At 56.0% G+C, this 12,290-nt stretch overlaps 1 protein-coding gene across 1 annotated transcript; it reads left to right on the top strand.

Moving 5' to 3' along the window:
- The first annotated feature begins 2,879 nt into the window (after window positions 1–2,879).
- Window positions 2,880–12,213, top strand: LTK (leukocyte receptor tyrosine kinase). Its single transcript, XM_076004634.1, has 19 exons — window positions 2,880–3,123; window positions 3,637–3,816; window positions 3,909–4,080; window positions 4,867–5,017; window positions 5,123–5,269; window positions 5,507–5,663; window positions 7,618–7,716; window positions 8,175–8,327; window positions 8,738–8,833; window positions 9,115–9,310; window positions 9,817–9,907; window positions 10,050–10,114; window positions 10,303–10,432; window positions 10,528–10,625; window positions 10,771–10,863; window positions 10,966–11,067; window positions 11,206–11,340; window positions 11,416–11,506; window positions 11,607–12,213. Exons 1-19 carry the CDS (start codon window positions 2,880–2,882, stop codon window positions 11,931–11,933), a joined length of 2,727 nt encoding a protein of 908 aa, XP_075860749.1. The 3' UTR covers window positions 11,934–12,213.
- Window positions 12,214–12,290: the final 77 nt, after the last annotated feature.

Below are 12,290 nucleotides of genomic sequence, written 5' to 3'. Positions count from 1 at the left end.
CAGCGTGCTAGGATTACAGGCGTGAGCCGTTGTGCCCAGCCTCTACTGTGTATCTGATTTGGACCAATTTCACTCTTTTTAGTTCAGGGTTGGTGTCAAGGGGTAAGTTATCCCAGGGGAGGAGAGAGATAAAGGAATCATGAGTGGGAGATAAAAACTAAGTCCACATATGGGCATAATAAGGATGTGGGTCTTTCTGGGCATGGTGTTGCATACCTTAGTCCCAGCTAGTCGGAAGACTGAAGAGGGAGGAGCACTTGAGCCCAGGAGTTAGAGTTCAGCCTGGGAAACATAGTGAGATCCCCAAAAAGAGACCTCTAAAAAGAATGTGGGTCCTATTTCCTAGATGGTTCCAGGCCAGGGCAACACTCATGAGAATGGGGGTACTTTTGGAAGAACTCTGTCAGCAGTCCAGTAGGAGTATATGTGTCCATAATGAGGTCATCATCTACTTTTCTTGTGGTTCTCTATTTCTGGCAACTGGTATTATAAGCCCCAAAGAAGCCAAAAGTCAGATTGCTGTAGTAGCTGTCCTGCAATACCATTTCCACTGTGGACTTTATTGGTAGTAGGCATGGCCAGGGAGGAGTAGATCAAAGCATAAATCAGGCCAGACCCAGTGGCTCTAATCCCAGCACTTTGGGAGGCTGAGGCGGGAGGATTGCTTGAGGCCAGGAATTTGAGGTTCCTGTGAGCTAGACTGACGCCATGGCACTCTAGCCCAGGCAACAGAGTGAAACTCTGTCTCAAAAAAAAAAAAATAAAAGAGGAGGGGCATAACCTCTGGTTCATCTCTATTTTGATAGTTTCTATGTTGTTCTTCTGTCTAAATTCTTACAGACTATTACACCATCACTTGCTGTATGAAATTACTTATTGTGTTTGTGGGTCATCAGGATGAATTCAGTGCACCAGGCCTGGCCCTGTCGGTAAGTAGAGAGAACCCACTCTGTAAATGGAGCTGCTGAAACATGAAATTGTCTATTTGGTTTTATTAAGCAACTACTATATCTGCAAATACCAATGGTTCTCAAACTTATGTGACAAAAATCACCTAGAGAGTCTGTTAAAACAGAATGCTGGGCCCTACCACTAGAGTTTTTGATTCAGTACATCAGGGGTGAAACCCAAGAATCTGCATTTCTAACAAGTTCTCAGGTGATAGTGATGCTGTTGTCTAGAACCCACCACATTGGGGCAGAGGGAGCAAAAAAAGAAAAGAAGAAGAACCAACCACAATTTGAGAAGTAGCGGCTTGGCTTACAGGGATCTTGAAAAATAAACTGTGATCTCATAGTGCAATGTCTACACAGTTAACTATGACATGGATATCAAGAGTTTTTACAAAATCACTGTTGTGTCTACACCTTACATTATACACAGACTTTACCAAATAGTTATTATTTTTTTATTTTTGGAGACAGAGTCTTGTGGAGTGCCGTGGTGTCAGCCCAGCTCACAGCAACCTCAAACTCCTGGGCTCAAGCAATCCTCCTGCCTCAGCCTCCCGAGTAGCTGGGACTACAGGCATGCACCACCATGCCCGGCTAATTTTTCTATATATTTTTAGTTATTGAGCTAATTTCTTTCTATTTTTAGTAGAGATGGGTTCTCACTCTTGCTCAGGCTGGTCTCGAACTCCTGAGCTCAAAGGATCCACCCACCTCAGGCTTCCAGAGTGCTAGGATTATAGGCGTGAGCCACTGCGCCCGGCCCAAGTAGCTATTATAACTTCTTTTTTCAAGTGTTTTATATTGAACATAGGTCTCAGACTTTCAAATTAGTCATGTTGAACAAAAGATTTAGTACCCAAGACACAAAACCACCTGAAGGCCAAGTGGCCCTCACAGTTACAGGGTGCCTTGTAGTTTACAGAGCCACTTCCCTTCATATGATTTTACAGGTGGTGGGAAAACTGTCTCAGATCAGTTGTGTGGCCTGTGCTACAACACCCATTGACTAGAGATGCGAGTACTAGCCCTCAGATCTTCTGATATATGGTCCAGTACTTTACCCCATCACAGTAAGAGGTTGTGCAGAGGTGTAACGCAATGGAATTGTATGAGGCCAGCAAGGGAGGTTCAACCTTGCACTCATAAAGGCACTGAAAGACATAAGGAATGACAAGTAATGAGCCCTTCCTTGGAGCAGTTTTTGTTGCCCAGGCTAGAGTGCCATGGCATCAGCCTAGCTCACAGTAACCTCAAACTCCTGGGCTCAAGCTATCCTTCTGCCTCAGCCTCCCGAGTAGCTGGGACTACAGGAATGCACAACCATGCCCAGTTAATTTTGTCCAACTAATTTCTTTCTATTTTTGTAGAGATGGGGTCTCGCTCTTGCTCAGGCTGGTTTTGAACTGCTGACCTTGAGCGATCTGCCCGCCTCGGCCTCCTGGCCAGGCACAGTGGCTCACGCCTGTAATCCTAGCACTCTGGGAGGCCGAGGCGGGCAGATCGCTCAAGGTCAGGAGTTCAAAACCTGCCTGAGCAAGAGTGAGAACCCCGGGTGTAGAAAAATAGAAAGAAACTAATTGGCCAACTAAAAATACATAGAAAAAAATTAGCCGGGCATGGTGGCGCTTGCCTGTAGTCCCAGCTACTGGAGAGGCTGAGGCAGTAGGATCGCTTGAGCCCGGGAGTTTGAGGTTGCTGTGAGCTAGGCTGACGCCACAGCCCTCTAGCCTGGGCAACAGAGTGAGACTCTGCCTCAAAAAAAAAAAAAAAAAAGTACTCCCCATGTGGGATCACAGGAGCACACCCACCACCACCACTACTGCTCCTGTCCTTAGGAACGTAGAAGTCCGTGCCTGATGTCTGGGATGGGACACCTCCCCTACCTGGAGCCCACCACGCTCGCCGGGGCAGCCTGGGGCACACCCGATGGCTGGAGACCACGGCACCTGCGCACGGGCTGCGCAAGGCTGCTCCCGGAAGCGTGGGGACCCCGCTGCCCTCACGCCCCGCCCTTTCCTCCTCCAGCATCCTGGGGTCCGGGGTGGGCGTGGCCAGACCGGCTATAAGCCTGGGCTGCAGTGGCTGGGTCTGAGCTGTCAACTTCAGGTGCAGCGGACCGAACGGGCGATGGACAGCCGGGGCCGGCTGCTGCTGTGGCTCGGAGCCGCGGGTAAGTGCGGTCTGGCGGTCAGGAAACCGCCCAGCCAGAGGCACCTTCCTGAGCTTGGGGACGGGCAGTCGCAGCAGGCCGTGCCCCCAGTGGCCTCGAACCCTCGTGGCCAAACTTCCCCGTCCGTGCTCCTGGAGTGAGGGCGGAAAGCGCGAATCCGAGGACCCGGATCACCGAGCTTGGGAAGGAGGGACAGCCCCCCGGGTCTCAGCACTGCCTGCGGGCCAGGCCCCCAATCTGAGTGCTGCAAGGATTGGGGCGAGGGCTGCAGAACCGAGCTCAGTGCGCCCGGTCACTGGGAAGCGCTCTCGAGGAGAGAAACGGTGGAGGCATGAGCGGGCTTCCGCCGGGCTTCTGCCACTGAGGTTGGGTTGCGGCGGGCCTGCAGGAGCGAGCGAGCCCTGGTGCGCGGCGCGGCTTGGGTGTGGCGCGGGCAGCGAGGGCTGCTGTTGCGGGGTTACCTCTGAATCTCTTTACCTCTTATCTCCTGTCCCTCCCTCCCCGTTAACATTCTGTGCCCTCTCCCTACACCGCTGGCTCCCTGTCACCTTTCAGGCACCATTCTCTGCTCCAGCTCAGGGTCCCAGGTGCGCTTTCCGTTATCCTCGCCCCTGCCAGCTCCCAGCTCCCGGGACCCGAAAGTCACCGCCCCGCTTAGCGGCGTGGAGCCAACTCTCCCGTTAAATCCCTCAGGTGGGTTCCCGGCTCCTCCCTTCTCTTCCGCTTACCATGCCCAGACCTTGGCCGGCGGGGGGCTCGAGCCTTTCCTCCCTGCTTGCTCCCAGGCACCGAGCGGTCTTGGCAGTTCTCCACCTGCGGGGCCAGCGGCCGGCGCGGGCCCACACAGGCACAGTGCGATGGGACGTACGCGGGGAGCGGCGTGGCGGTCACTGTGGGCGCCGCCGGGCGGCTGAGAGGCGTGCAGCTGTGGCGGGCGCCAGGCCCCGGCCAGTACCTGTAAGCGCCGGCCGGGCTGGTGGGCGGGCCGGGTGGGCGATGCCCCGCGATTCTGCCGTTCGGTCAAGCGAGGCCACGTACCGCAGCGACACCCAACCAGGGCGACCCAGTGCTCCTCCTTCCAGCGACCCCCGGGAAGTGTGGCGGTAGAAGCCACCGAGTTAGGCCGGGCGCGGTGGCTCACGCCTGTAATCCTAGCACTCTGGGAGGCCTAGGCAGGCGGATTGCTCGACGTCAGGAGTTCGAAGCCAGCCTGAGCAAGAGCGAGACCCCGTCTCTACTATAAATAGAAAGAAATTAATTGCCCAACTAATGTATATAGAAAAAACCAGCTGGGCATGGTGGCGCATGCCTGTAGTCCCAGCTACTCAGGAGGCTGAGGCAGGAGGATTGCTTGAGCCCAGGAGTTTGAGGTTGCTGTGAGCCAGGCTGACGCCACGGCACTCACTCTAGCCTGGGCAACAAAGTGAGACTCTGTGTCAAAAAAAAAAAAAAAAAAAAAAAAAGCCACCGAGTTAGCCTGTCCCCAGGAGCCCGTTCGCGCCCAGCAGAGGGCCCCCAACCAGCGGCAGCGCCAAAGGGTGGCTTGAGGCTCCCCCACCTCTACTAACACTCCTGAAATAAGTGTGAAAGTTAACGTTGCGGGCTGCAAATCTAGTCTTCCCATCCCGTCAAAGCCTCTAAGTCCTTCAGACACAAAATCCGGGAGCCGCCGCTGTCGCCCACCTCTGCCTGGAGCGGCCGGCAGGAGGGCGACGGCGGGGCCTCAACGCCGGCCTCCCGCAGGATCTCAGCCTACGGCGCCGCGGGCGGCAAAGGCGCCAGGAACCACGTGTCGCGGGCGCACGGCGTCTTCGTCTCAGCGATCTTCTCCCTGAGTCGCGGGGAGCCGCTTCACATCCTCGTGGGGCAGCAGGGAGAGGACGCCTGTCCTGGGGTAAGCGGGCCGGAGGGGGGTAGACGTTCCCTCTTTGGTGCCCGACACCGGCGCAGCGAGGGGAGGGTCCCGGGCCCGGCTGATTCCCGCCCCTGGTGCTCGCAGGGTAGCCCGGGGAGCCGGCTCCTCTGCCTCGGAGAGTCTCCGGCCGCTGGAGAGCACGCGGCGACGGACGGGACCGAAAGGGTCCCGGGGTCGCGGCGCTGGGCCGGAGGTGGCGGGGGTGGCGGTGGCGCCACCTACGTCTTCCGGGTAGGTGCTCCCCGGGCGCGGGCCGCCCTCGCCCCCAGCGCTCGGCCTTGGGGTCCCAGTCCTCTTCCCAGAGGCGCGCGCACGCGCTCTACGTCCGTCCCTCGGGGTCCCTCCAACCCTGTGCTGCGCGGGGAGCCCCTGCCATTTTTAGGCCCCCGGGACGGAGCTTCGCGCAGTGCGGGTGTCCTACCTCGACGGCTGGAGTGCGCGCCCCTCAACGCCCCGCTGGCCCCACAGCTGCGCGCTGGCGAGCTGGAGCCGCTGCTGGTGGCGGCCGGAGGCGGCGGTCGTGCCTACCAGAGGCAGCGGGACCGGGGCTGGGCTCAGGCCACCCCCGAGAAACTGGAGAACCGCCCAGCGGCGCCCGGGAGCGGCGGGAGAGGCGGGGCGGCAGGTGAGGGCGCCCGGCCGCGGGGAGGCGGGCGTGCTCCACAGCCGGCTGCCATCGCACTGTCGCTCCGCAGGTGGAGGGGGCGGCTGGACGTCGCGGGCGCTCTCCCCGCAGGCCGGCCGCTCACTGCAGGAGGGGGCGGAGGGCGGCCAGGGCTGCGCGGAGGCCCGGGCGACCCTCGGCTGGGCCGCGGCTGGCGGCTTCGGGGGCGGCGGCGGGGCCTGCACTGCGGGCGGAGGCGGCGGCGGCTACCGGGGTAGGTGCACCCCTGTGGAGGGCAGCCGGGCAGCCCAGAGGGTGAAGTGAGGTTAGAACCTTAGAAGAGGCCCTAGCCTTCAGAAGGGCTTGGTGGGAAAGGCGTTAAGTCTCCTTCAGCTGCTCCAGGCCAGAGCAGAAGCTCTTAGAAAAGGTCAAATAAATTGCAAATCACACACATGCAGGCAGTCCTAGATTTTCATTTAAATCCAGGATACTTTCCATCACAACAGGTACCCTTCCTGTTGTGCAGTCCCTGGAACTCAGCACGCTGAGCAGGGAGACAGAAAGGCAGGATTGGTTTAAGTCAGTAGTTCTCAAAGTGTGTTTCTGGAACCTGTAGCCTCGGCACCACCTAAGTTGTTAGAAATGCAACTTCTCTAGGGCGGAGGAGCCTGTTGTGGAGATGTTAGTCAAAGGATTTCAGTTAGATAGGAAAAATAACTTCCAGAGATGTATTGTACAGCATAGTGGCTACAGTTAATACAATGTATTCTTAGCCAGGCCTGGTGGCCTCTAGTCCCACCCACTGGTGAGGCTGAGGCAGGGGGATGGTTTGAGCCCAGGAGGCAGCAGTGAGCTATGATTGTGCCCCCACACTCCAGCCTGAGCAACAGAGCCCTACCTCCTCTCTTTAAAAAAAAACAAAAAAAAAACATAGGCTGGGCGTGGTGGCTCAGGTCTGTAAGCCTAGCAGTCTGGGACGCTGAGTCAGGTGGATGGATCAAGGTCAGGAGTTCGAAACCGGCCTGAGCTAGAGTGAGACCTCATCTCTACTAAAAATATATAGAAAAAATTATCCGGGCATGGTGGCACGTGCTTGTAGTCCCTGGTACTCGGGAGGCTGAGACAGAAGGATTGCTTAAACCCAGGAGTTTGAGGTTGCTGTGATCTAGGCTGACGCCATGGCACTCTAGCCCAGGCAACAGAGTGAGACTCAGTCTCAAAATAAATAAATAAGCAAAAAATAAATAAATAAATGTATTCTTAAAAATTGCTAAGAGAATAGATTTTAAGTGGTCTCATCACAAAAAAATGATAAGTACGGAAGGTAGTGCATACGATGATTGGCTTGAATTAGCCATTGCATAATGTATGCATATCTCAAAACATCGTGTTAACACAATAAATATATACAATTTTTATTTTTTAATTAAAAAGAAATGCAAATCATCAGCCTCTCTCCACCCTACTGAATCATAAACTCTAGGGGAGAGTCCCAATGCTGTTTTAATCAGTCCTTTAGATGATGCTTCTGTCAAGAAACAACCTTTGCGTCTGGGCTATACTGTTTATAAATACTTTGCACACACAATCTACATTCTCACAGAAATGGAATGTGTGGGTTGTGCCTCTCCCATTTTATAGCTGAGAATATGGGATGGGAGGGGCTCAGACAGACAGGAGGTGTCCCAGCCAGCCTGAGCCAGGCCTTCAGGTTCTAGCTGATTACTCCCTCCCCACCTCTCTAGCCCCTGAGCACCTACTTGTGAACAGAAGCACTTGCATCAGAAGGCTCGTGTAGAGGAGGCCACACTGGGATTTCCACTGGGAGACGCTGGCTCCCCCATTGTTCATAAGCCAGCTTCCCAGCTGTGAGGCAGCTATGTGCCCCTTACTGCTCTCCCACCCCCCATCACCCTTCCTCCCTTCACCCCACCCCACTTTTGTAACCAAACCCTCCATCACTCTCAATTTCCAGGGGGCAATGCCTCAGAGACTGACAACCACTGGGCTAATGGGGAAGATGGGGTATCCTTCATACACCCCAGCAGCGAGCTCTACTTGCAGCCTCTGGCAGGTATTGGCCCCAACCCCCACCTCTCAGCCTACCTAGCCTTTTTCCTCAACCCCTGAACCCACTCCTCTAAGAGCCACCAACTCTACACTGGAAACCACCTAGTTTTTGCATAGCACAGGATCACTTGAGAAGTGGGCTGTCAGTTGTGATGCCATTATGGGGCATTCTGGAGTGCTTGTCAAGTGTTCCCCTGCTATAAGTTCTATTCAAATACTCGGGAGTTCAAGGTTTCCAGAAGAGTGTGCAGGCTTGTCAGAAGGCCCAGGCTCTCCCACCACCCTGTGTGCTTGGCACTGCTCCTTGCTCTAAAGTCCTGGGCTAGGACTAACCATGTGGCTTGAAAAGGCATGTATATCCTACCCCCACCCAGCCTCCCACATCCTCCCCAATCCCCATATCCCCCACCTCACCCACATCCCCCACACCACTCCCCACCATATGAGTTCTTTTACTGTCAGTCACAGAGAGCCACGGAGAGGTGGAGATCCGAAGGTATCTTAACTGCAGTCATTGCCCGTTGAGAGATTGCCAGTGGCAGGCAGAGCTCCAGTTGGCTGGATGCCTGTGCCCAGAGGGCATGGTGCTAGCTGTGGATAACATCACCTGCATGGGTATGCCCTACCTTTGCCCAAGGTCTGGACTCCTGGGATCACAGGCTGGAAGGGGCAGTAAGGCACTTGGAAAGATGGTATAGAGACCTACTGTGTGCCAGGCACTGTGTTGGGGATTAGAGGCCCATCGGTGCACACACTTTGCCTTCCAGGAGTATGTGGTCCAGTGTGGGAGGTGACATGGATATTTAGATATGGCTATGTAGATGTGTATCTCAACTGACAATTGCCATGGGAGGTATGAAGTATTTTAGAGGTTCCCAAAAGGGAGAGGTTGTGTCTCTCTAGGATAATAGCAGAAGGTGTGTTGGAAAGGTTAACACTTGAGCTGAGGCTTGAAGTTTGGGTGAAACTTGGGGTAAAGGGACAGGGAGCACCTTCCCACTGGAGGTGTCTCTCTTTCTCCCTAGACCTGCCCACCCCCCCAGGCCCTCTGGTTCTGATGGTGGCTGTGGTGGTGACCTTGACACTGAGCCTCCTTGTGGTGTGCGGGGTCCTGATTCTGGGTACGGAGCATCTAGCAGACACAGCAGATTCAAGGCTGCCCCCTCTCCACTGAGCTGTGGTGGTTTTCTGTGGGGTCCCAGGGGCACATGGGGCTGGCTTCCAGACCGCTACTCCCAATAGAGTAGTGGCAGACTCCTTTGGGGTTCTAAGACAGGAGGCAGCTGGGGAGGCCTGGGGAAAACATTTACTTTAAGGGGCATCTGTAGAGGTGTCCTGGGTGGGAGGCAGCATGGGCCTGATGGGAAGGCAGAGTGTGTGCTTTTGTTCTTCCCACCCCCAGTGAGCCAGAAGAAGTGGCAGGGCCTGTGGGGGATGAGGCTGCCAGGCCCTGAGCTTGAGCTGAGCAAGCTGCGAACCTCTGCCATCAGGACAGCCCCCAATCCTTACTACTGCCATGCGGGCCTTGGCCCAGCTCAGTCCTGGCCTCTGCCCGCAGGGCTCACCGAGGTTTCCCCAGCCAATGTCACTCTGCTCAGGTGAGTCCTCTGCTTCCATCTGAGAACCTGTGCACTCTGAATATACATCTCTAATCCTGCTCCCAGTTATGGTGAATTGCGGATCCCAGAGAACTGGCCCAAACTCCTTGTATAGGGGAGATAGAGGCCCCAAGAAGCTCCAAAAGGGGAAGTAATTTGCTCAAGGTCAGCTCTCAGCCCCAATTCTGGAATGGGAGGGAACTTAGAATATGACTCTTTTGGAGCCCAGGAGTTGCCTCCCTCCTGGGTGTCTGCAAGGACTTAAGGGAAGGCCTCATCACAGACTTCCGCCCTGACTGTCACCCCACACCTGCCCTCTGTTTTGCCCTGGCTCTGTGCAAGTCCATGTCACCTTGCAGGGCTTCTACTGTGCCATTATGCCACAAGGGATCACACAGGGTCAGCTGGGCATGTGAGGGATGTGGAGGAGCAGGGGAGACAAAGGGGTACCAGACTCTCTAGGACCCTTCTCCAGGCCAGCCACTCCCTTTCAACCTGTCCTGCAGAGCCCTGGGCCACGGTGCCTTTGGGGAGGTGTACGAGGGACTGGTAGTTGGCCTTCCTGGGGACTCCGGCCCGCTGCAGGTGGCTATCAAGGTGAGAGGGAGTGTGACTTCTGGCTGGGGTAGAAGAGCAGGGCGCCAGGGAGGGGAAAGCAATTACTAGAGCCAGGGCTAATCCACCCTCCTGAAGTGTCCAGGGCAGCTCAGAAACTGCGCTCTTCCTCCGCCCACTCCAGACCTTGCCAGAACTCTGCTCTCGTCAGGACGAGCTGGATTTCCTCATGGAGGCGCTCATCATCAGGTGCACCTGGGCCGGGGCAGGGGCGGAGGGTGGGAGAAGCCGGGACTGCCTGCAGGAACAGCCTGTCTTCACCCTGGGGCTGAGAGGTGGCAAGTCTGGGGACACAGAAGTCCTCTCCAGTTTTGTGGAGCCTAGAACATGGTTTATATCTCCCTGCTGGTGATGGGGTATGGGCACCACCCACCCAGCAAGTTTAGCCATCAGAACATCGTGCGGTGTGTGGGGCTCAGCCTCCAGGCTGCCCCTCGCCTCATTCTGCTGGAGCTGATGTCTGGAGGAGACATGAAGAGTTTCCTGAGGTGTAGCCGGCCACACCTGGTGAGACCCTTCTCTCAGCCCTCCAGACCCCTCCAAAGACCCTGTCCATGTGTGCTGAGACCTGCATGGATGGACATACCATCTTCTTGACCCAGGGCCAGCCATCGCCTCTGGTCATGCAGGACCTGCTGCAGCTGGCCCAGGACATAGCCCAGGGCTGCCACTACCTGGAGGAAAATCACTTCATCCACAGGTTAGGAGCAATCCTGGCTTGAGGGACCCCCCCAGCCCAACTTCCTCAGGAAAGAACAGCCCTTCCATGTAGCTTTTAAGGAAATAGATCAGGAAGGGCTAGAACTTCTGCATTCTGGGAGTGATATTTTTGCCAAACTCTACAGGGACATTGCCGCCCGGAACTGCCTGCTGAGCTGCACTGGGCCAAGCCGAGTGGCCAAGATTGGGGACTTTGGGATGGCAAGAGATATCTACCGGTGCGGGGCTTGAGGAGTTGGGAAAGCTGTTGTTCCAAGTGGGTTTATCAGCACCCTTGGTGGTATTTAAACAATTCACCACTCCCCTCCTCCCTCCTGTAGGGCCAGTTATTACCGAAAAGGGGACCAGGCCTTGCTCCCAGTCAAGTGGATGCCCCCAGAGGCCTTCCTGGAGGGCATCTTCACATCCAAGACAGACTCCTGGTGATAACACACCCTGCCTTATCCTCCTCTCCCCTGCCTTGAGGCTAATCCTATCTTTTCTGGGCCACTCTTTGTGAGGGCTTTTCTGGGCTGCCCTGTGCTAAGGGTCCTCACCTGGTTCCCCTACTCGTGATGCAGGTCTTTTGGGGTGCTGCTCTGGGAGATCTTCTCACTGGGCTACATGCCCTACCCTGGGTGCACCAACCAGGAGGTGCTGGACTTCGTCATCGCAGGGGGCCGGATGGACCCTCCTAGGGGCTGTCCAGGGCCTGTGTGAGTTTAGAGTGCTGCCCAGGGAGGGAGGTCCTTTAGAACCATGGGTAGGCACAAACTTCTGCCTCTTCACAGGTACCGCATCATGACCCAGTGTTGGCAGCACCAGCCTGAGCTCCGCCCCAGCTTTGCCAGCATTTTGGAGCGTCTTCAGTACTGCACTCAGGTGTGCCCCCTGACCCACACTGACTATCTTGGTCTTAGGGGTCAGGAGGGAAGCCATAAAACAACTCCTAGCCCTCTGCTCCCCAACTCTCCTATTACAGGACCCTGATGTGCTAAATTCACCCCTGCCGGTGGAGCTGGGGCCCACCCTGGAGGAGGAGGGGGCTTCTGGGCTGGGGAACAGATCTTTGGAGAGCCCAAGATCCCCACAGCCCCAGGAACTGAGTCCAGAGGGTGTGACAAACTGGGGAGGGAGCCCTCTTGGCTCCTGGCTGTCCTCTGGCCTCAAGCCCCTCAAATCCAGGGGCCTCCAACCTCAGAACCTTTGGAATCCCACCTATGGCTCCTGGGCCCCAAGGGGTCCTGAGGTCAAGGACTCAGGCACTGATGATAGCAATGGCTCCTTTCTGCACTCCTCAGGCTTCTAAGTCGCTTGTAATTCCAGTAGCCTCTCTCCCCTGCAGTCTGCGTGTCTGGGCCTGTCTCAGGGCTGGCCTGGCAGCACTGGACTTTCCATGCTGGAAACCAACTCCAGGCCTCCTGGGGAAGGGCCAGGCCACTTCTAGCTTTTGATTTTGGGGACCAGAGGCCAACCCCCATACCCCAGGTGTCCGTGAGGAGTCCTGGATTGCCTTCTCCTATGAACATCCTTCATCTGAGCAGTCCCCAACCTCGCAGATGCTTCTAATAAAAACCTCTTCTCACATCCTCCAGTGCTCAGAATGGATGTGAGGGATACCGGAACTGAGGAAGAAGGGACCAGGAGGGAGGGGATGAGGCCTGAG

This window comes from Microcebus murinus, chromosome 6 (genome assembly GCF_040939455.1).
Source record: "Microcebus murinus isolate Inina chromosome 6, M.murinus_Inina_mat1.0, whole genome shotgun sequence".
In the NCBI taxonomy this organism is placed as follows: domain Eukaryota; kingdom Metazoa; phylum Chordata; class Mammalia; order Primates; family Cheirogaleidae; genus Microcebus; species Microcebus murinus.
Note: the sequence above shows the minus strand (reverse complement) of the source record. Positions and strands in the feature narration are given on the sequence as shown.

What these genes read in the sequence shown, in the direction of transcription:
- LTK (XM_076004634.1), top strand. Translation starts at nt 2,880, where the DNA reads ATGGCTGGAGACCACGGCACCTGCGCACGGGCTGCGCAAGGCTGCTCC. An exon ending in CGGGAGAGGCGGGGCGGCAG is followed by an intron (nt 5,664 to 7,617) that starts GTGAGGGCGCCC and finishes CTCAATTTCCAG; the next exon opens with GGGGCAATGCCTCAGAGACT. An exon ending in GCCAATGTCACTCTGCTCAG is followed by an intron (nt 9,311 to 9,816) that starts GTGAGTCCTCTG and finishes CCTGTCCTGCAG; the next exon opens with AGCCCTGGGCCACGGTGCCT.